General features: G+C 53.5%; 1 protein-coding gene across 1 annotated transcript in view; it reads right to left on the reverse strand.

Annotated features, from left to right (window-relative positions):
- Positions 1 to 366: 366 nt before the first annotated feature.
- The window catches only part of LOC122680613 (proto-oncogene tyrosine-protein kinase receptor Ret-like), a 53,011-nt gene continuing 29,764 nt past the window's right edge, over positions 367 to 23,613 (reverse strand). Inside the window, 16 exon segments of the mRNA XM_043882194.1 lie at positions 367 to 2,334; positions 2,336 to 2,403; positions 3,696 to 3,843; positions 5,320 to 5,419; positions 6,467 to 6,604; positions 7,878 to 7,948; positions 10,069 to 10,191; positions 10,274 to 10,488; positions 11,696 to 11,803; positions 13,224 to 13,371; positions 15,844 to 16,097; positions 17,044 to 17,166; positions 17,964 to 18,074; positions 19,587 to 19,712; positions 20,421 to 20,679; positions 22,784 to 22,983. Of these exon segments, the coding sequence (XP_043738129.1) occupies positions 2,245 to 2,334; positions 2,336 to 2,403; positions 3,696 to 3,843; positions 5,320 to 5,419; positions 6,467 to 6,604; positions 7,878 to 7,948; positions 10,069 to 10,191; positions 10,274 to 10,488; positions 11,696 to 11,803; positions 13,224 to 13,371; positions 15,844 to 16,097; positions 17,044 to 17,166; positions 17,964 to 18,074; positions 19,587 to 19,712; positions 20,421 to 20,679; positions 22,784 to 22,983 (2,282 nt within the window). The 3' untranslated portion in view covers positions 367 to 2,244.

Consider the following 23,613-nt stretch of genomic DNA (forward strand, 5'->3'; position numbering starts at 1 on the left):
GGACCTTCAGTCATGACAATGCATTTTACAGTCTCTCTCACAACTGTCCAACTCCAGCTTCAAGAAACAAACAGCAAATTACTAGACAAGAGCAAATACCTGCTCTGTTTTAGGGAAGGAATCCTTTGAGTGGCAGAACGAGCTTAGTTTTCACAATTACTATAAATGTGGCTGTTCATGTACATATTATAAAAGACAAGTCAATAACATCACCAAGAGCCCCCACGGTCCTTCGATCAGTCTTACTTCCCCAGTGGTCACCACAATAGATCCCCTTGTGATATCTTACTCTTTATATGGAAACTTTAAAATCAGAAACCTAATGTTTCCAACCAGAAGGTTAAAAAGAGAAAAGAAGTTTACACATTGTATGATACATGATTTTATTTACATAACTGAAATGATTTTCTTAGTCACCTTGACTACAAAAGCAAATTGACACAGTATGATTTAATAACCTTTCATAAACAGATTTAACAAATTTTAAAACAGTAATACTCAGTAATACTTAAATACTTAGTAACTTCTGTGTATATGCATATGAAAATTGTCTGATAGACTAACAAGTATGAGTACCTGGATAACTCAGGAACAGACAATTAGGTTATGAGTCAAGGGTTAACTCCCCAGCACTGGGTCAGCCAGTTAGACTTGGAGTTCTCCCCCTGCTGAGGACAAATCTGCTACAGCCTCTCACACTGAGTAGGCATTTTTAATAACTTGAGAAAGTTTCTCCCTACTTCTGCATTTAACAAGACTATCATCAAGTACATCTGAAACCCACAAGTTTACTACCATGACTAGATATCTGTAAAAGAACTTATCACAGTGCGTCTGAACAATGGCCCAAACTAAAGCCATGTTACATCTGCAGTTAAGTGTTTTTCCAGTGCTCTCCCTGGGTGTGTACACACACATGTGCGTGCACACACAGATGCGCATGCACACACACACACACACACAGCTCTTCCACAAAACTCATCCAATTCTTCTTGGCCACAAAAATGCCATAATTTTTACCACTTTACCACTTTGGTGAAATAGCTATAAAAGCCAGCATTCTCATGAGACATCGTTAGGTTCTTTCACAGTGCTTTAAGTATGAAGACCAGGCAGTATTTTGGTAACTGACCCTCTCCTGCAAAGTGACAGCATTGGGACAGAAAGAAGAGCCACCAGGACTTCCCGAAAGCCACCCCCACAGGATGGGAGGAGTGCTGAGTGTCTGTGACCACAAACAAGCAGTGAAGAATGACAAGAAGCTTATGAGTCATGGTCAGAACCTAAGAACAAAAATGTCTGGCCATAGCAGCATTACGTTACAGACACAGCAAGAGTGGACACATGTACCTTTTCACACAAGCTCTGTAAGAGCCAAAACCCTGTCGTTTCCCCATCAGAACTGTCATCAGAGGTGTCACAGTCCTTGGTCATTTGTCGACACTACTTCTAACCTAACTAGCTGAGACTGAGCACAAGTCCCAACCATGAATGTGTGAGATGAGCCCCTGCCACTTTGGGGCACTGGATGGGTGGGTACTGAAGGCTGTGGTGGGGTAGGCTGGGGAGTTCACGGCAGCCAAGTCTCTGTGGTCAGCAATACTTGGATATGAGTCCACTCCACTCCAAGGCCCCCTCCTCCATACACTTCTCATCACAGGGGTGTGATCTCTCAGCCAGGTGGACAGATGTATCCTAGAAGCCCCCTCCCCTCACACCACCTACCTACATACCAAATGTGGCATCACGTCTCTCCATTGTGCTAAACCTAAGGATCATTTTAATCATAATAAGAATCAAATGTCTTCCTAAGAAGAGGTTACATGATTTAAAAAGAAACAAAACAGGGTATTGAAGGTTGCGGCGAGGCCTGTCCAGAAGTCCCCTCTTCCCCTCCAGCCTTGGTCGGGCTTTGACATCCCTATGCAGCCTGGCCGGGCTCTTGTTTTGAACAAGGACATGTTTAAATCATGTGACCTTGTTTGGAGGCAACCAGAAAAAAGTCAAACAGTTCAGGTAGTGAGTGAGGGACCGATACGTGTGAGCGCGGAGTGCGTGGTGCTCACGGATGCACCGGTTGGGTGCTGCGGAGGGCTGAAGAAGGAACACCTACACCGTCCAGTGTGCTACATCTGCTGGGTGGCAAGACCGCCAGCCAGTGTGAAATGTGCAAATAGGGGCCGGCAGATCTGTTCTCAGCATGTTTCTTCCCCTCGAAAGTCCATTACTTTTCACAAAGAAATGTTAACTATCAAACGCGTCCATTAATTGTGCCGCTGAGGGTGAAACCATCCAGTTAGCATATACACTATCATTTGCATATCTCGGGACACCCAGTGTTGGTGCCAGCGGCTCTTGTGGGTGGTACAGGACTCTCTTCAGGCCAGTTCGGGTCTGACATGCCTAAAAATGAAAACAGATCATTTGTTCTGTGCTGAAGAACCCAAACTTCATGTCCAGACAGTAAGGCCTTGGCAAAACTCCCTTTGAGGTTCAAACCAAACTTCTGGTTTCTGGGCCAACTGCCTGCAGGGTTTCATGCTCCAGGTTTCCAAAACATGTTTGGGAGAAGGGGGGAACATCACATGTTCTCTTGGTAACTGTAGCTTACCAGAAACTACCAATTTTGACTTTTATAAGCTTCAGACTCTCAAATCTGATCAATCTCTGGTGACCTGTTTAACTCTTTCTGTAAGGCAGCATAATGCAACAGCACCTTGTTGTACTGCCTGGATATACAGTGCTCTAACGTAAAGGAGCCTACTTGTCTTCCATCCCAGCCTACTACGGAGGAGAGGATCTTTCCAAATCAAGGGTGCACGCAGCCCAGTCCCACAGCGTTGACGGGACAAATGGCAAGGAACACTAGCCAGCAAGGAATCAATGACCCAGGAGGCATGCGAAAGGAACAACCTCGGCTGAAAAAGGCTTGAGACTCCAAGAGTTCAAAACACTCCATGATGAAGTTAGGAAACAGGAAAAAAATTTCAAGTATTAAAGACAGAAGAAGGAGTTTTGGCAAGAACCATATTTACTGTCCATTGCAAGACCACAGCACCACAGACTACGTTCTTTCAAAAAGCATTTTGCTCCAGCTTTTAGCACTGACTTCATAAGTGACAACTGTCATGACAGTGTGTGATACAAAGGATGTGAAAACAGTACTCTGTGTGTGTCCCTCCCGCTGATGGTGGTCCCCAGCACCGGGTGGCCTCCAAGGCGCCCCCCTCCACTCACCCAGACAGAGCCTGGGGGGCTGCTGGCTGTGTTCTCAGTGCAGGCAGGGTAGTTCTGGTTCTGCCTTTCTAGATTAAATGCCTCCCCAGGTCAGGAAAATGTACCCCAGTAGTTAAATTAGAAGTACTATGACTAAATCCCCACCCGGGAAATGACTGAGTCATCATTTCTCAATATCCCCTGAGAGTTCTGCCCCGCCCTCTCCTCTATCATCTTAAGCTGCTGGGCAATGTGATCATCACACATATTTTCACATCCTTTAAAAAAAACATAGTTTAAAAAAAAATGCCTGAATGTAAATGGATGCAAAGTCAGACATTTACAAACAAAAAGGTTCAGAGCAGACTTTGGTTTCATTCAAACCAGAAACACTCTTAAAAAGCATTACAGAGAGTAAGGACAGTGCAGAGAGCAGGAACAACGTGGCTAGAATCTAGTAAATGCATGTGAAATTCTACCATAGAGTTTGTTTTCAATCCACGTGGAGGGGAGGGTGCGAGGGAGGGGAACATTATTACAGTCCCCCAGGGGTGTCTCCTCCTCTGACAGGCCATCATCATACAGCAGTGAGTCAGATGGGGTGGACACGGCCAGGTCCAAGTAGTCCTGGAAGGGAGAGAGACCTGGTCACTCCTGGAGCAGGCCATTGCTGGACATGCCCACCCCGCCCCACCCCCGCCCTGCCTGATAGCAGAAGCCCCAGCCGAGTCCCACCCTGCACCTATCAACCTCTCGCCAGATCTGAGCCCCTGGCCAGGTCTGTCAGCATGAGTTCCCCCAGCCTCTGGTCCTCATCACAGAAAATCACCTCTTGGAGGCAGAAATGTGTTCCCTCATTGTTCTGGTCCTCTCTCTGCAGCGCTAGGGGCACCAGGCCCAGCACTGGAGAACAGGCCTGTTTATAAAACCTGAGGCTCTGGGATTGCAGTCCCGTGACTCATGTGGGAAGGCCAAGACACATTCCCCATCTGCTCCACACTTTCTGGCTTCCCTCCAGGCACTCCTGCCATCTCCAATATCAAGTCAGGACCAAGAAATCTGAGTCATCGGTGTGGGTTTTGCATAAGATGCTGCTAGAGGCTTCAGCTCCCAAGCAGGATGATTTGTGAGGACCGGCTACTTCCACTGCCCTGGTTAAAGGTGTCAAGAATGCTTCCAGTGTGTTTCTGGCTGGTTCTCAGCACTGTTCTAGGAAAGCTGTCTGTAGGCATCAGCTATTACCTCTGTTTAGGGCAAATCATAGGATGTGCCCAAACGATACACCAAGGTTGGGTTTTATTCCAAGGGGCCCAGTCCATGCATCTTGCCTTCCATGTTTGGAGAAATGACAACTTTCAGTAACTGTGTCAATTTAAGGATGAAACCACCAGAGGGCAAGCAAGGTCTGTGTCTATTTTCTTTACTTGCATCCCCAGCATCTAAGGCAGAATACAGGAGGCAGCCCATTGCCCAATCAATATTAGTGAAAACTGTGTTGATTTCCTCTGTCACCTAGAGTTGTAAACTGGAGGCACACAGATATGTTGTTTGGCCCACACTGAGCTTTTGGAAATTGCTATAAAAACTGGGAAACATAAACATCCCTTAAAAAGCCCTGGCATGCTGGCACTCTTATTCCTACAGGTTACATTGTCTATGGTAAGAAGTCCTTCAGAGCCAGCTGGGAGGCTACTATTTGTCACAGTTTCCACTGCTCCCTTCACTTCCCACCCCTAGCCGGACCCTTCATAGAATCTGAATTTAGGACACATTCATTCCAACTTTACTTCCTCAAGTTCCATTATTGAAAATAATTTTGTTTGGCTTTGGCATATCTTCTTCCCACCCCTGTCTGTGGAGGGCTCTTCCTAAGTGTCAAGGTAAAAATCCTGGTTTCTCCCTAATTTCAAGAAGTCCAAGAGGCCTGGATTAAGGATAAAGGTTCGTGCCCGCGCCCCCCCCCCCCCCCCCCAATCTGCCCTGCCCCCTACCAGGAGACGACATGACCATCTCACTCTGCACAGCCGCACTCTGCCTTTGTATTGGGAATTCCATGAACTGGGGTGAGGGAAGTGGCACCAGGGATTGGCTCCGGGTACTCACTCTGCTCTTAACCATCATCTTATCTAGGTCTTTGCTGATGTCGGCAAACACTGGCCTCTTGTCTGGTTCCCGCTTCCAGCACTGCAGCATTAGACTGTACCTGGTGAGACAAACAGGTGGGTGGTGACAATCCAGCAAGGATTGCCCAGTCACAGCCACCACACCCAGTACAGTGCACCTGGGCCCCAGAGGCTCTGGTCCAAAATCCCAAAGCTGTTCCTGTGTCACTGACATCCTTCTCTGAGTTGGGCCAGGGTATGATGGGTCAGCAGGGGCTCACAGTGTCTGGCGCTGTGGTCCAGCCATGCTTGTTATGGCAGCTAACGCAGAAATGCCAGTCCTTAAAACTCTTATGAAGGATGAACTGTGTATGAACACAAAAACCTGCCAAGCACACTCTGTCTTGCACCTCCCTCCCTCCCTCCCCTGGGGCTCTGGCAGGGCTGCAGGGGCCACCTTGTGGGTGAGTGCTGGGCCTGTGCCTGCCAGTCTAGGGTGCCCAGGGAGGCAGCACCTACTCACCCTTGCACTCCCACAGCCCTGAGCCAGGCACATGGCAGGTGCATGACAGACTTTGTAGAATGAATGGACCAGTGTGTGTCTAACTATGGACGAACCCCCTCTCATGTGTTCTCAACCTGTTCTCCAAGGATCATCTGATGGAACCACCATTTGATGAGAAGATTCTGGTGCCCTCGAGCTGAAGTTCAGGTGCCATCTGCCTGCTCTTTGCCTGCCTTGGTGTCTCCACTTGGGCGCTCCCCTGTATGTACCCCTGGGGCCATTCTGAATTACCTGCCCCTCCCCAAGCATCCTGGGACAGGTCTCTAGCCTTAGATTGAAGCTGCTCCCTCATCCTTCCACCACCTCTCCTGGGGTCCTGCTCCCCCTCAGCTTGTAAGTCCCCCCAGGAGGCCCACCCAGCCCCCAGTGGAATCTGGGTCCCCAGCATCTGCCATCATGCCCAAGGGTGGTTCTCTGTCATCTGTGCCTTTGTCTTAGCCCGTCACTTCCAGCTGCCCAGCTCGCCTGGGGCTGGCACCCAGGGCTGCCCAGCAGTGGGAAAGGATGAGTGTGCATGACCCCACCCCTCCAAAACCTGGAGTGTCAGTGTCTGGGGAGGCTGGACCAGAGAAAGCATGCTCACATCTCCTCGCTGCAGTTGTCTGGCCTCTCCATCCGATAGCCTGTCTTCAGAAGGTTGAAGAGCCGCTCTGGAGGAATCCCAGGGTAGGGGTTGCCGCCCAGGGTCACAATCTCCCACAGCAGGACACCAAAGGACCACCTGCAGAACCAGAGGGCCAATGAGCGACTGCACTGAGTCTGTGGCATCCTCAGCGCCCCAGATATCCTCCCCCTGAGCAGCAACAGGACCCGAGTTCCCTGTACAGAGAGTGGTCCAAGTGCCCACAGTTTCAGCCTAGGCTGACCAGACAGATGGAAGTGGAATGGAGGCGGGACCAGGTGTCTGCCTACCCTGCCCCAACCCCCTGGCAAGCTGCTGCCCAAGCTCAGCCCCCATATCCAAAAAGGGCAGGTGGCTGACCCCTGAGGTGAAGCTCTGTAGCATCAGAGACGGCATAGGGAATGCAAATGAGCACAGTGAAAAGCAGGTCGAACTGAGGCCACAGGGCACCAGGGCACTCTGCAAAACCCCTTCACCTTTTCTGTGTGCCTGGAAATTTTCATAAGATGTTAAAAGGAAAAAACACTGCAATGGGAAAATATCAACTGTGAGGGAAAATTTACTGTCAAGTGGGGACAAAATCATCACAAAACAGCATTATCACACAAGCCCGTTTACAGTAATAAAGAATGCCTGCATGCCACGGACAACTCTAGGCAAGGCCTGTGAGTGCTGGCCGTAGTTATTTAGGGATGGTGGGGCCCCATTGACTTTTAGTCTCTTCATTATGCTTTCCCCTGCATTTCCAGTTGTTTTACAGTCAACTTGGTAATCAGAACACAGCTGTTAAAACTGTTTAAGAATTGCCTTTTCACAGCCTACCTTATTTAAAACATGCAAGGCTGTTTACAGCAGAACATTTGGAAACAAGTCTGTTGTGGTTTTGAAAACAATTGAGAATGCAGTTGGACTTGGAAGACTGAGTTTTGGTCTTGGAGCAGTTTGGGTACCGGAAACCCATTCAAGGTCACTCCACCCTAAACCTGTCTCTGGGTGGGGACCAGTCTCCAGGGACCTGCTTGAAGCCCACTCACACTCAGGCTCACAGAGAGGGAACTGTTCAGCTGGGACTGTGTGTCACTGAGATGTCCAAAGAGAGGGCAGGGGAGGTGGGGGAGGCAAGGGGGGCTGCAGCTATGGCTCACATCCTCATGCATTCCACCGTGGCACTCAGAACTACTGCCTGGGCCTTTGCCATTTGCTGTGTGAGTACACAAAGCTCCCCCATCCACAGCCCCCCAGTTTGGGGAGGTCACTCTGGACGGCTGGAATGAGCTGACAGGGACTCAGGGCAACTCTGTTCCCCAGCGGAGCTGCCCAGACAGGTGCATACATGTAACCTCCACCCCAGGAAGGCAACACCCAGACTCACACATCACTCTGGGTGGTGTCGATATGATCAAAGTGGGACTCAATGGCCATCCACTTGACTGGGATCCGACCCTAAGGAAGGAGTGAAAGAAAGGCATTAACGTTGCTCTGAGATCCTAGGAACTGGTGTGTGGGGGGGACACATCTCAGGCTCTTTCAGCTCTTAGGGAACACTGAGTAATGACTCCAGTGTGTTCCTGGGTAGAGGCCAGCAGCCCAGCCTCACAGATGCTGGAGTCCTAGCCCCGCCTTCCTAGGCTTGGCTGAGACCCATGAGGGAGTCAGTCGGCCTGCCCACAGCTATACAAGGTGTGCTGGTCATGCACCACATCGCAAGGAATTGATGCTAAGTGCAAGCCAGGCCCCACTGTGGTCACTTCTCTGGAGATCAGGGGCACCGCACCCTGGGTGCTGCCCAGTGGGTAGGCTGGAAGCACTTCCATCAAGATCTCCCCTGATTTCTGAGGGTGAAGGGGTCTGGGAAGCCAACATCCAGTGTTTCCATCTTGGGAATTTCTGACACAAACGAACACACTAAAGGCCTTTCTAAGAAGCTCTGAGTGAAGAAATCAATGTGAGTGTCTTGAGTCTGATTTTTCCCTCTTATTTTATCCCAGGGCCCTTTTAGCATCCTCTGAAAGACTGTCCTCCACCATGGAGAGGCTGGAGTTCAACCTAACAAATCCTTTCTAATGCAACTTAAGAAATAGCTTTTTGGTACAAATAGATCAGTGGGCTTTCCTGGTGGCTCAGTGGTAAAGAATCCACCTGCAGTGCAGGAGATGCGGGTTTGATCCATGGGTCAGGAAGATATCCTGGAGGAGGAAATGGCAACCCACTCCAGTATTCTTGCCTGGGGAATTCCATAGACAGAGGATCCTGCTGGGCTACAGTCCATGGGTCGCAAAGAGTCAGACACGACTGATCGATTAAACAACAACAAACAGGTCAGCATCAAGGCACAATCAATTTAAAAAAAGGCATTTGCTTTGGATTTTAATGCATTTATTGTACTTCTTTTTTTTTTTTAAAGTACTATTTAGGATTCATACCCTACATGAAGTGTGACTGCTTCGAGGGTGTGTGTTTCTAACAATGCAACCTGCAGGCTGTGCTCTCAGGGGCCGAGCTTGGGCACCTTGTGCTTCCTTGCTGGGTGACACAGGGCCTTCCTGAGGACCAGTGCATCAACAGGAAGTTCCATCCAGCCCCCTCCACGGGGTAGGGAGCACCCCTCTCCACTTCCCCTTCAGCACTTCTAAGACGTGCTGTCACAACAGAAACCCCACAAGAAATCAAATGTCATCCTCACAGCCCCAGGAGCACCTGGGCTTCACTCGCCCCTCAGAGCAAAGCTGAAGTGTATGTCGTGGCTTTCTGTGTTTTTCTTTTTGAGCAGCATCTGTTCTGAATGCCAGCTTAGCTGTGTGTCTTGAGGGGGCCTGTGATCTTCCCTATCTAGTCTGTCACAGGGAGGCTACTAGAAAGGGGTTGGGAGGATAGCAGCACCAAGAAAGTCAAGACCAATGTCACAGGGAAGGGGACCATACCAGGGAACCAGGTTTCCCAAGAAGGTCCCCGAACCACCTGTTTTAGTGACTTGGAAAAAGCTTCCCAAATCTCTACACTGCAACTCTGGACTTTGTCTCCAGGATCCTCCTGATTGCCTTCCAAACTCACTTAGTCAGCCGTTCCTAGGCCCTTGGACCAGGAGCATACCCTGCTGTAAAGTGGTTCAATCCTTTCTGTAAAGAATGACTAGCAAGCTTGAGTTTAATTCATTTCTTTTCCCCAAGCAAAGGACTAAAGTTACACAGAAAGTAAAACAGTGACCTTCACTCTGCAGCAGTGAGAGGAGCAACTGCAGACAAGAAGATTGTTATTTCTGCAGTGGTGGGTGACCTTTAGAAGTGATAGTGATGAAAAGTGAGAGAAGCTGCAGGAACCCCACTCCCAGCAGGGAGCTCCAAAACAGCACGTGTGGCTGTGAGGAAGAGAAGGAACAGGCTCAAGACTGAGTCCTGCTCTGCGTCTCTGGGGACCCAGGACTAGGAAAGAGTTCGGGGATGAGGACTGGAAGTTTGCACTCTAAAAACCCGCTTTACCTTCCTCAGATCAAAATCTGTCCCCACCCTGTGGGCTCCCTGACCATGCCCTCTGCCCTCAGGCCATCACACCCCAGAGCCTGGTACCTCGCTCCTCTTCACGTAGGAATCCTCTTCATAAACATCTCGGGACAGACCAAAATCTGAGATTTTCATCCTGTGGCCCTCGGCTACCAGGACGTTTCTGGCTGCCAAGTCCCGATGGACAAGCTGTGGAAAAGACAACAGCAGGGACCCCTGAACCCCGGGCCAATCGCTGGCGGAGGGGGCGCGGGGCTGGGGCGGCACGCACCTTCATCTCAGCCAGGTACTGCATCCCTTGTGAGATCTGCCAGGCAAAGGAGACAAGGTCGCCCATGGTCAGGGCCTGCTCCTCCAGGTTGTCCAGGTAACTGGAGTTGCGGCTGCCCCCGCTGCCCACGTAGCCAGGTCCCGCCTTGCGGCTCTCTCGGAGGAAGCCCCGCAGGGAGCCGTACTTGGCATACTCCAAGATGAGGAGCAGTGGCCCTAGGGGCAGAGCAGTAGGTACGTGGGCTGGCTGCTTAGGTGACCCTGGGCAGGCAGAAGTTGGGCCAGCACGGGGCAATCGCTTCCAGCATCCTGAGGACTCAAGCCTCAGCTCACTCTCACATCACTCTGCTCTCCACCTTGCAGCGCTATGTTACTTCAGTCATGTCTGACTCTTTGTGACCCTATAGACTGTAGCCTGCCAAGCTCCTCTGTCCATGGGATTTTCCAGGCAAGAAGAGTGGAGTAGGTTGTCATGTCCCCCTCCAAGGGATCTTCCTGACTCAGGGATTGAACCCAAGTCTTTTACATCTCCTGCATTGGCAGGCAGGTTCTTTATCACTAGTGCCACTTGGGAAGCTCCTGCATCTTGCAGGGGCTTTGGATTCCAAAGCCAGCTGCCTGGACAGTTGACCACAACCTCTTTCCTGGGTGTCCAGGGCAAGCAGTCACTGCATTTGAAGCTGCCCTGGGAGATAACCACTGCTGCTCGGATGTCAGGAACTTTCTGTACCCCTGGTCTTGCCACAGTATGGCCTGGGGACAGCTGATGGAGGCAGAGGTTCTGGACTGCCCCTGGCCACCCTCTCCCTGCCCTGCCTGCTCTCAGGCCACAGTCCTCCCCGAGGCCCGGCCCTGAGTGCTACTGGTGCCCCTGCTGCTCTCTCCCTGTCGGCCTCCCATCTCCCTCACACCCCAAATACACATGCACCCACACGCACATGCACACACACACACACACACACACACACACACACACACACACACACAAAGTGGGAGGCCCCCAGGGTGGCAAAGCAGTTTTGGAAGACCAATACAGCAAAATGCTCTTATGTGAAAAATGATCTGCCATTGCCTTTGCCACCCCAGGCTGGGGTGGGGTTGAGATCACCTGGAGGTTATGGCATATCTAGTAGGTGCCCAGGAGACACTGCTCATCTCTGGACTTCCCTGTCTTAAGGGCTCAGCCTGGGGCAGGGTGCTGACAACCAGGATGTCGCCAGAGACCCCAGGGAACACTCCTGTGGCAGCCCTCATGGTCCACTGACACACAAGTTTCAGGCAAGGGCCAGAGAAACCATGCTTCCAGGAAGAGAGAGGACAGGTGCCAGAGAAGAAAAGGATGGGGATGAGGGAGAATGCAGAATGGAGCAGCCCAGAGCCCCTGGCTTGTGCCCAGCAGCTGCTAGTCCCCGGCTGGTCTTACCATCCTGGCTGCAGGCCCCGTACAGCTTGATGACTTGTGGGTGGTTGACCTGCTTCAGGAGGTTGAACTCTGATAGCAGGTCCCACAGCTCGCTTGGGGAGGCATTCTCTGAAATGCACAGAAACAAAGCAGGTCACAAAGTCCCTGCTACCACCGTGCTGGGTCACAGGCTCAAACGAGGGGTCTACACGGACTTGTCTCCTTCCCAGACATCCTACTCAGGTTCAGACTGAGGCCTGCCAGGACCTCACTGCTTGGAGCTACTCTCAGCCCATGGGAGGGTCAACAGCGGCCTCAATTGCCTACAGGGAGTAAGAACCAGAGGAGCGCACTTCCATGTGAGCAGAGTCTTTCCATGGAAAGCCTTCTGGGCTGGGCTATGCATGCAAATGGCATTATTTCCCTGCAATCACCATCTCTCAAAGACAGTGGCATTAACCCTTCATTAACCCTTCTGGGGAGGTAAAGGGACTCCCTGGTGTCCCCAAACACCTGCCAACCAAGCACTTGGCAAAGGGGGGTGAGGCCCTGGAGAAAGGTGAAGGCCATGAGACTTCACGGAAGTCGTCTTGCCATGCTGAGTGTGTGTTTTCCAAGGGCAGAGATAGTTGTGCTCAGGAGCTTGGGTGTGGAGGTCTCCTGGCCAACTGTCCTCCTGGGTCATGGCCCCACATCCCACTGCCCAGTTGTGCCACTGCCTCTGGCTGTAGACTTGTCTGGAAATGAGAAGACAGCTGCAAGATGGGGCATTGGAACCCTTTGGACCACACATGAGTGACCCAGGGCCAGTCTCACTGTGCCCTCTTAGGGCCTGGGGTCTCATAGACAAGGGGCAACCCTAGTCTGAGGGCCTGGGTAAGTACACAAAAGTACCCGGCACTGCATGGCTCCCCGACTGCTGAACATCAGAGTGCATCAGCCTAAAATGTGCCCATCACATGGCCACTGGGCCCTCAGTTGGTCAAGCTGAGGCAGAACTCAGCCATGGCAGAGGACTGTCTACCCAGTCCCTGCTGAGAAGCAGCAGTGAGGATACCCAGCATGTGGTAAGACTGGGGCAGTGCTGGCCCACTAAGGGCTGGGGGGGATGGGGACTGGGAAAGGCAGGGACCTGGGGGACAGGGGCCAGTCCTTACAGGTGGTCTCTTCACCAGGACCTCAGTGGACGCTTGGCCAAAGAAATTAATGGGGCAGACTGAGGTGGGGAGAGCTGTCGGTTTTGAACTTAAGGGCTTTTCATTTAAACTTGGATCTTTACCCAACATTGATACACAAGCAACATGGCTCTGAAAGCTTTCAAGGGAGGAATGTCTTACCCTGCTTCTCCAGGGACCACACCAACCCACATCACCCATGGTGGAGGTCCCTATACTGCAGCGACTCAAGAAGAGCAGGGGAGGCGTATTGGTTCTTCAGGAGGCAGCAGGCTGATTGCCAGAGTCCTGGCTGTCATAAGGGCTTCATCCACCCACTGGGGCCCCCGCAGGTGTGAGTGGCAGAGCCCCCTGTGTACTGCCTGGGCACGTACCTTTCAGCATCTTCACAGCCACAGTCGTGTACCCTGCTTTGCCTTTCAGCCGAAAGGCTGTGGCCTTGACCACTTTTCCAAATTCACCTTCTCCCAGAGTTTGTCCAAGCACCAAGTTCTTCCGTGGGAATTCCCACTTGGGATCCTCCTACATTGGGTTTGAAGGAAAAAGAGAGGGAAGAGAGATGGCGAAGGTAAGAAGAAAGGAAGAAGGCAAGAGCCGGCGGACAAGCTCCGTGTGCAGACGGCCGACTGTCACCTGAAGTGACAGGTGACAGTCACCATGTCCAAGGGCAAGACCCCACAGTCAGGCCCTGAGGTGCCATGACAAGATGCGTCCCCCCACAGGAAGGCAGGTGTTGCCACAGACTGGCTGGACTCCGTATGCTCATACCCTCACTGGCCTCCATCTACTGTAGATGCCCTGGGCCACCTCAGGCCCAGGGTCTGGTATCTCCAGTGAGGGAGTCAGGGTTTACTCAGCACCCACAGGTGCTCACAGGGGGACCACAGCCTCTTCCCTGGGACTCAGGCTCAAGCCTCATGGCACCACCTCTGTTTTGGACACCAGGCACTGACAGTGGCCCAGGCTCCAGGACTTCCAAGAGAACTCAAGTGGCAGCCGTGGCCCCAGTTGCCTATCAGCCCTGCACTCCCAGCTACAGGAGGGGGTGTCAAGAACACCTTCCTGGTGTGGCAGCCTCTAGAAAGTTACCACTGTGCCCCTCAGGTACCCCCCCCCATCCTTCCCTGACAATTTGTGGAAGAGTCTGCTCCTCCCACAGCCCAGCCACTGGCCAGAACTTGCACACACCGGCCTTCCCAACACACCATGCCCACTGAAGACCCCTCTGGGGTGGGATCTCCAAGACTGGCTCGAAGACCTGAACTCTGGGGATGCTGAAGCCTGTCTGGAACCTGCCTTCCCGTCAGCACTGGATGCCCAGGTCCCCAAGTCTTGCTGTGGCTGGGTGTGGGCATGGCTCCAGGGGCTGCTTATGATGTGCCTGGCAGGCTCGCCTAACCCACAGACACACACTGGTGACCCACTGCCCCGCCCCCCCCCCAGGGACCAGAACCCTGTGTTCTTACGTCTGGGAGCAGAGGCAGGCTCCTCTAAGCACCACGGCCAGGGGCGCCTTCCAGCCAGCTCCCCAGGTGTCCTGGTGTCTCAGCTTCCCCAATAACCCATGTTGTTTGTTCTTTAAGTTGCAAAAGAGTCAGTCATGTCTGACTCCCATGGACTGTAGCCAGGCTCCTCTGTCCATGAGATTCTCCAGTCAAGAATACTGGAGTGGGTTGCCATTTCCTCCTCTACCAAGAATCCATAGTCAGGCTCAAAGGTGACAACACAGTCACCACCACCCTGGTGTCCACACTGCACTGGATAACAGCTGACTGCACACAAAGACTGGGCTAAGAGGGGATATCTCTGATTTGTTTCTCTTTAAAAGTGCTAAAACCCCAAAGTGTCCTCCCCACTTTATGTAAGACAGAACTAAGGCCAAAGGGTCGAATAATGTGTCTAAGACCTCAGAGCTGGTCAGTGTGGTCCTGGGCCTGCGGCCCAGCTCTGGCTTCTCTGCACTCTGGGCTAGAGGCTGAAAGTGGTCTGTGGCCCCCCCACAGAAGAACCTCTCTCATTGTGTGTCGCAGCACAAACCGCCAGGGCATATAAGGGAATCAAATGGCTCGTCCCTGGGCCACGAGGGCCATTCCCAGATGTGATGGCCACAGGGGCCTCCTTCCTGACTTTGCTGGTTCCAAACACTCAGCAGGTGGGAGGTCTCCAGCCCCCAGTCCCCATAGTATTTCAGTCTCCTCAGCAAAAACACTGGAGGGCAGACAGGCGGAGGAGCAGCCTGGCCAGGCAGGAGGTGGTGTCTGAGCCTCCCACACTAACTGCAGGCCCAGACCATGCCATGGAGGAGGAGGCTTGGGCTGATTCTCCCCTCTTGGCAGGCCAGTCACAGAGTCCTGGGGCCAGGCTCCCCTGATGGTGCCTGAGAGGCCTCTCAGCAACCCCACTCTCCAAGCCACAGACAGAATCCCCTCCTGGCTGCGGCCAGGCCCCCCACCTGCCAGTCTCTCTCGCCTGGATGGGGACAGTGTTTCATCATGGGGCTCCTACCCAACAGACTCCCCAACAGAGCGACCTGTGGAAATGAAGGCAGAACATCAGCCTCCAGCCCTAGGGTGGTCCTACCTTCTGAGAATAAAACCCACACACTCCTCCTCAGGGCCTCCCCCAAGGCTGCATCCTCCAGCACTTGGGGCCTCCGTAGGAGATATCTTAGGCGGGTACAGCATGGCCTGCCCTCTCCTTGGAGCCTAATGGCCCAGATCTCAGTCATTTAAATCCGCACCCATCCTTTTCCACACTGATTCACGCTCTCTGCCCCACCCCTGCCTTCTGCCCTCCCTGAAAGACATCTCGGTGGAGGTTAGAAGACAGCTGGAAGCTCACGAGGTGCTCCTGGCAGGCAAGGATGCAACAACCCCAAGGGCCCTGCCCCTTCTGTCCCCCCCTCCTTCCCCAGCTGCCCTAGACCAGAGGCTACCCACAGGGCTACCTGGAAGGGCTGCCTCCCTGGCCCTGCTGCCACATGGAGAACCTCACTGGGATCTTGAAGGTGTCCACTGAGACCTGGTTCTCCATGGAGTCCAGAGAGGGCCGGCAGGCACCAGATGAGGAGTAGCTGACCGGGAAAGCTTGGGCGGGTCGACGGAAGGTCATCTCAGCCGAGGCAATGGGCGGCTTGTGGGCATTCTTGCGGTAGCGGTGGATGCAGAAGGTGGACAGCAGCACAGATACGATGGAGAAGACCACAGCTGCCGTGATCACTGTGCAGCAGAGGTCATCACGCAGGGTGTCTGCGGGCAAGTAGGGGCTGTGAGAGTAGACACCCCACAAGGGGGACCCCCAATACCCAACAGAGCCACACCTGTGACAGCCAGGAAGTGGCTGCTGTGACCGACTGTGAGCTGCCTGCCAACACTCCTGACCCATGGCAGGTACTGTTCTGTATGTTTTTGCTACAAGAGACTATTATTGCCCTTTTCTGGAAGGAATGAGCATTTATAAACATCCTGCCTGAGGTCACACACCAGAGGTTGTGCACCCCTGCACCTCCCCTACCCTGGAACGTTGCACTGAAGCCAGAGGCCCAGGGGCCCTGGGGGTGGGAGAAGTTCTTCTCCTGCATTCCTAATATCTTCTGTATTTTCTTCATGTTCAATATATAGTGGAGAGGAAAGACAAGTGGCCCAGGATTTGGGCCATGCAATGACCACCCAAATGCCAGAAAAGCTCCCCATGTGTTCAGTGGGGCCCCCCTGTTCTAGAAGAAGCACCTGGAGGGTGCTGGGAGGGGGGACCCAGCTGGCCAATGCCACAGGCCCAGGAAAGGCTCTACACAGGCACAGTCTGAGAAGATGCTGAGCTATTTGGTGGAATAACTAGTTTTCCAGCCCAATCTTTATTATAGAACTTGAGGCCAGGGAATTCTTTGGTGGTCCAGCAGTTAGCACAAGGAGCTTTCACGGCTGTGGCCAAGATTCAATCCCTGGTTGGGCACCTAAGATCCCATAAGCCTTGCCAAAAAAAAAAAAAAAAGGAACTTCGGGCCACAAGGCAGTCTTAGTAGCCTTGAGCCAGCTCCTTGTCTGCACACATGGGGGAACCAAGACCCCAGGGAAGGAGGAAGATCTCCTAGGTTTCTCTTCCTTCTGGCAATCTTCTCCCTCGCTCCCTGGAGGCTCAGGGAGGCGTGGGGATCCCGGCCAGCTGTGTCCCCCACCCCCCCCACCCCCAATGCACCTTGGCTATCCTCCGGCTCACAGAAGCACTTCTTCTCCTCAGGGAAGCAGTTGCAGATACCGAAGCCAGCTTTAATCCCTCGGCGCTCCCCAGGTTTGTGCCCACCAATGATGCTGCCGCCCCCTGAGGACAGACACCACCCACTCAGCAGCCCACTCTCAGCCTCCAGGGGGACCTGGCCAGCCAGGACCACCAGACAGGATCATGAGAGGCCCCTCCCCACCTGATGTCAGCACTCTCATGCCCAGGGAGCACAGTGAGATCAGAAGTCTAGGTCACCCCAGGCAAGAGCCTCAGCATGCATGCGTGTGTGCTAAGTCGCTTCAGTCAGGTCGACTCTTTGCAACACTATGGACTGTAGCCCACCAAGCTCCTCTGTCCATGAGATTTTCCAGGCAAAAATACTGGAGAGGGTTGCCAGGCCCTTCTTCAGGGGATCTTCCCGATCCAGAGATCAAACCTGCGCATCTCCTACATTGGCAGGTGGGTTTCTTTACCACTAGTGCCATCTGGGAAGCCCCAGTTGCAGCATGATGAGCCCCCAAACCAGCTCCCTGGCCGCATCGGGTGAGAGGAGGAACCCATAGGCTGCCCTGGGCCCAGGCCAAGGTCCACACTTGGTCACTTTTCAGAAGCAGAAAAGGGGCAGAGGGGGCAGCTGGCAGTCAGCAAAACGGGGGACAGGGAGTCGTGCCCCATGAGTTGGCTAGAGCAACACTGGAAGGGTGTGGAAGCTCTAATTTTGGAGCGCCTTTATTCAAAGAAAATGTTAGGAAAGGGCTCAGCACTCAAAACCCGGAAACTTGGCTGGTATGGCTGAAGTGCAGGTGAGAGTCCAAGCCCCTTTAGCTTGTTACTCCCCCACCCATTCAGGCTCCTGCTTGTTCAGAGTCACGGTGCAGGCTCATCGGGCTGCTTACGGAGGCAGTCCTGGGGGCAGATGTTGGGGTCTCTGCTCTCCACGGCATCACAGTGGCCATCGGGGCAGGTCCTGATGCTGGGGAAGCAGGTGGAGAAGTTCCTGGTTATCCCTACAACACAGAGTGGGCAGTTATGACCACAAGGGAGCAGCTGCCCTGTTCAGACTGCAGAGCCAGGAGGGTCACACCCCAGGGCCTTCCAGGTCAACCCTGTACCCCACCCCATCCCCTGCAAGGAAGAGCAAACTGAGATCTGAGCAGAGAAGAACCACACACAGAGCCCCACCAGCAGGGCATCCCTGAGGTACAGGGCAGCCAGGATGGTGGGGGCCAGAGGAGCCAGGCAGTCCCAGAGCTGTGCCAGGCTCACATCAGAGAGGCCAGAAGAGACCAGATGAGGCTGGGACCCTCTCCAGCCTGCACTGTGGGTGGGACCCTCAGATTGGTGGGCCCAGCTGGCGGCCAGTTACTGTCCAACCCAAGGCTGCTCAGGTCCCTCCTATTTGAGTCCACGTCCCCTGGGCTGGGACCTCCTGGGTAGAGCCTCTCTGAAGACCATTTTGGATATTTTGAATTATTTTAAGGTTTGTGTTTTCATGAAGTAAAGCCAACCATAAATGACGTGTCAACAGTGTAGTCTACCTTAATTCCTCCACTTCTTGGATGCACAGTAATATTACCAAGAGATCTTCGAAAAGTGTCTGTGAACTATGTGTTTAAAAGCGTTGGGTGAATGGGGGGAAGAGTGGGGAGAAAGGATAGTCAGGGAGTTTGGGATACACATGTATACACACTATATTTAGAACAACCAACAAGAACCTACTGTATAGCACATGGAACTCTGCTCAATATGCTATAAAAACCTCAATGAAAAAAGAATTTGAAAAAGAATATATACACGTATAACTGAATCACTATGCTGTACACTGGAAACTGACACAACATTGTTCATCAACTATGCTCCAATATAACATAAAAAGTTAAAAAAAAAAAAAGGCATTGGGTGAATATAGTGGCTCAGACAGTAATGCATCTGCCTGTAATGCTGGAGACCTGAGTTTGATCTCTGGCTTGGGACAGTCCCTGGAGAAGGAAATGGCTACCACTCCAGTATTCTTGTCAGAGAATTCCATGGACAGAGGAGCCTGGTGGGCTACAGTCCACAGAGTCACAAAGAGTCAGACACGAGTGAACGACTAACACCTTCAACTTCACATTCACAACTGCACGTGTATTTATGTGTATATGGGTAGAGAAATGGATATATACATGTTAATTACCATCTGGTGTGGGCACCAATACAGAAATTCAGAATTTTAGAATAAAGTAAAAAGAAAACACACACATCTCAACTTTGGCCCCGACCTTCTCAAGTCCAGAGCGAGCTCAGTCTCAGGCACCTGTGATCCCATCGGTGATAAACAGTTGGGAGGTTCTCTGTTCCCTGCGCTCGTGACCACCCTCTCCTGGCATCAGGAGCCACGGCAGGGACCAAGCGCAGGGGAGGACTAGATGGGCAGGGGTGGGGGGTGTCACAGAGGCTGGCAGGGCCCACAGGCACAGACCCTACTCCCCCTCAGCCCTCATCACGCTCCCCGCCGCCTGGCTCTGCCCAGGGCTTACCTTTGCCATCTCCCTGTCTCCACTCGCACCTGCCCGTCAGAGAGCCCAGGCCACCGCATTCCTCACATTCGGGCTGCCTCTTGCTGACCGCGCAGGACAGGGGGCAGCCAGGCTCCTCAGGCACGTCTAGGGGTGGCAGAAAGCAGTCATGGGGGGTCAGCCTGCCACGGGCACCCATGGGTGCAGGCAGCACTGGCTGAGCTGTCCCAAGTTGAGCCCAGAGGGGAGGCAGTCACTAAACTGGGGGCACAGGGTAGTGAGGGGGCTGCTGGGGGAGGGGTGGCATCACAGTCACACAGCAGGGGCAGCTAGGGGGCTGAGTATGGAGTGGGGATGGGAGGTGGCCAGACTCATCCAGGGACACGCAGGACACCCAGTTAAACTTGAACTTCAGAGAACAGTGAATACCTGCTTTGTGTAAATATGGCCCTAATATCACAGGGACATAGGGGAGTTTGTCTTCTAATTCACTGCAAAGGCTGCACGAGATGTACTTACACCACAAAAATTGCTCGTTGTTTACCTGAAATTCACACTCAACCTGGGTCCTATATCGTACCTGGCAGCCCTAAAACAAGCGCACACGTAGGACCCGCTGACAGAGGCGATGGGCAGCAGCGGCCACCCACAATGCTGTCACACTGGACTAAACTGTGTCATGCCTCCCCCATCACCCTTCCAGTGCAGCTGTGCGCTGTCTTCTCGTCTTACAGAGGAGGCTCAAGAAAGCCCACTGATCAGTGACGGGGTATAGGACAGCACCCCTCTGTAGGAACAGCCCGAGGCTCTGCCACGCCCCATCCACCCTGACCCTTCCCGCAGCCGGGCACTCACACTTCCCTTCCACGGTAACGAGCAGCAGGGCCTGCGCTTGCTGGCGGGTTGGCTTCTCGGCAGCCACCACTGTGTACTGGAGCTGGGAACACTCGGGCCGCTGCAAGGCCTCCGTGTCATTCACGAACAGGGTCCCCAAGGTGTCCTCCGCCGAGGTGACCATCCCCAGGGCGCTGCAGTTGGCGCTGGAGGGCTGCAGCCTGTACTGCACTTGGATGCCGCTGAACTCCTGGCAGTTTTCCACGCAGACTTTCCCGATCTAGGCATGGGATCACGGAACCCTTAGCCAGGTGAGTGGACCACCTGGGACAGTGGCTGGAGGGGCTCCATGCCAGCTGAGTCCCAGGACAGTTTCCCACTCAGCCCAGAGATGGTGGCCCCCAATCTCCCCATGCTCCATGCCCCTGGAATCTGCAGACCCATCTGCCTGCCTGGCCTGGCCTGGCCCTGCGCAGACCGTGACACCACCCTTCATCCCTGCTCCTGGGAGCCGGAGGTGAAAAGAACACAGGTGCCGGGTTTGGTTTAGGGACTGGCCCACCCGGGAGGCACTTGCTGGCTTGCCCGGCTCACCGCTCACTTGCTCCCTCATTCGGGCACAGAGGCAGCCTGGGTGCCTCCCACACACCTCCCTCCCCTCTGGGCACCACTAGGGTCCATCCTCAGTGTCCTGCCTGGGTCGCCTGCCTGGTCAGCCAGAGCTCAGCACCCGGGCCATAATTCACACAGCAGGGTTGCTGTCCCACCCAGGTCCTGGAGCCTCCTCCAAGACTTGGGCCGGAACCCCTGGGAGAGAAGGGATACTTCTCCAGGGATGCCTCACGGCCGCAGTGGTCACTGGGGCCTGGACTCTCCTTTTCCCTCCCTCACCACCCAAGGTGGAGTTAGGGCTGCTGGGGCCTGAGATCAGAAGCTCTGACCAGTCAAGGTCGAGGGCTGCGGGCCTGGCGGCAGTGGTGGCACAGGGCCCCCTGCCTGCAGCCACAGGCCAGGCCCTTGCTCAGCCTTGCTCAGGCCCAGGGCAGAGCCAGGCTCCACCAAGCCCACTCCTCACACCACAACAAAACTACCTCCTAGGCTCCGAGCACTTCCTTGTACAGAGCAGGTTCACTTCCACTTTCTCCTGTGATCCTCAAAATTGCCTGAGATCACCACCTTCAATTTATAATCATGAATGCTAAGGGGGGGCTGGTGAGAGACAGCAGTGTGTGTAAGGCTGGGCTGAGACTCGGGTCTCTGCACCCTCCTGAGTCCAGGCACAGTGAAAGACTTAGTGGTCAGGAGTGGGAGGTGTTGCAGGGGCTGGCGGGGCCTGCCCTCCCAGACCCCACTCCCACTCAGCCCTCATCACCCTCCCCACTGCCTGGCTCTGCTGACACACCCCTGGCAATGCCTATGCCCGCCTCAGCCCCCCTGGACACCCGTCAGGCCCCTCTGCTTCGTCACCTCTCACCAGCCTTGCCCTCTGCCTCCAGGAAAGGCCTGGCGGGGGTGGCAAGTGGGGAGCCTGGCTGTGTCCAAGGGTGGGGCTCTTCTTGTGCTGGGTACTAAGTGGCTGTCAGGAGCGGAGGTGGCATGGGAACCAACCACAGAAACTGGCAAAGCCACTGTCCTAGTTAGGAGATGACCCTAAATGGGATATTCTAAAGGGCACATGGCCACAGCTATGCCATTAGGAGAATGCAGTATATTAAGTCATGCTTGCCATAATTGCAAGTAAACTTTAAAAAGTGCTTCAGAGAAACATTCTAGAAAGAATTGCACCAAAACGTAAAACACTGGCTGATATGAGGAAAAGAGATCGCTCTTGTCTATCCCTTATATCCTTTTGACAAATTCTTACTACTTCCCTTTTTTTTCCTACTTCTAATCACTATTTTCTGATGACAAATGCAAAATAAGCTCTAGCAAACAGACTTGCAGGAAAGTAGGAAATAGAAGCACTTCCTGTCTTTCCTTGCAGAGGTCTCCACTAATGCCTGTGTTTGCACACTTGGAAATTTCTAGCAATGAAGACTTGGTTTTGAACATACGGAGCCACCTAAGACCAATACTTCTGCAAACTACTTTTCCCACTTCCTTCACCGGGAATGTCTTTCCAAGTCAGCATAGATTTACCTGGCACTGCTCTTTCATTAGTAAAAAATGTAAAAATGCTGAGAAGGGAGAGGGCAAAGAGGGGCCCACAAAGCCCACCAGCCCCACTCCTTTCTCCCACGGCCTTAGCCTACTTGGCTTTGTGCCTGTTGCTCCCCAGGGCCACTCTGTGTGCTCAGGGAGGTGGTGTCCCCCATGTGACCCCACCCTGGGGGTCCCTGCTCCTCCATTCCCCTCCCCAGGCTGGCAAGAGGCCAGGAGCTCACCTGGGCAAAGCGGTGGGCCCGCCGGCTCACCGAGAAGGAGTAGGCACTGGGCAGGCGCAGGCTGACGGGCAGCATGGACACATTGAAGTGGAGGAGGACGACACCCTCCCCCGGGCCCTGGAAGTCTGAGTCATTGACCAGCACGGCCAGCTGCACAGCCCAGCTCTCCGAGATGGGGAGGCTCCGGTTGAGAACCAGCCCTGTGGGTGGAGGCACATGATGATAGGTAGGGGCCCTGCCCAGGGTGGAGACCACTGCCCCACGCTGCTGCACATCTCCCCTGCAAAGCATTCCCTGGACACACGGGCGTACGTGTGACAACAGGTACTTCTACCCGCACGGTACACGGACAACAGACCTGGCTGGAGGCACTAAGGTTGAACTATTTTAAATGTGAGTCACTGTGCTGAGCTGAGCCCAGAAGACCCTCCTCAGCTGGGAGGTAACCTCAGTGAGGTGTGTGTGTGTGTGCATGTGTATGAGAAAGATGCATGTCGGGGCAAGCACACACAGGTAAAGACCCACCACCACCACCAGCAAGGTCCCAGAAAGACCGTCCTGGCCCCTGAGAACTCCTCGCAACAGTACCAGCCTCCTATGGACCCTCAGGTTCCACAGGCCTCAAGCACCCAGGGGCTTCCGCACTCCTGAGCTGTCACCGTGTGCCAAGGCTAAGATCCCCATTTAGTGGAGAACAGAGGAGGCGAGGATCTCTGGGTGCACGTGGCATACAAAGGGAGTGTGCAGGGGCAAGGATGACATTTTCCCTTGCACAGAACAGAGGTCATCAGAGCTTGGTGAGGAAGAAGACAGGAAATAGGACTGGGTCA

The sequence above is a fragment of the Cervus elaphus genome, chromosome 22 (genome assembly GCF_910594005.1).
Source record: "Cervus elaphus chromosome 22, mCerEla1.1, whole genome shotgun sequence".
In the NCBI taxonomy this organism is placed as follows: Eukaryota; Metazoa; Chordata; class Mammalia; order Artiodactyla; family Cervidae; genus Cervus; species Cervus elaphus.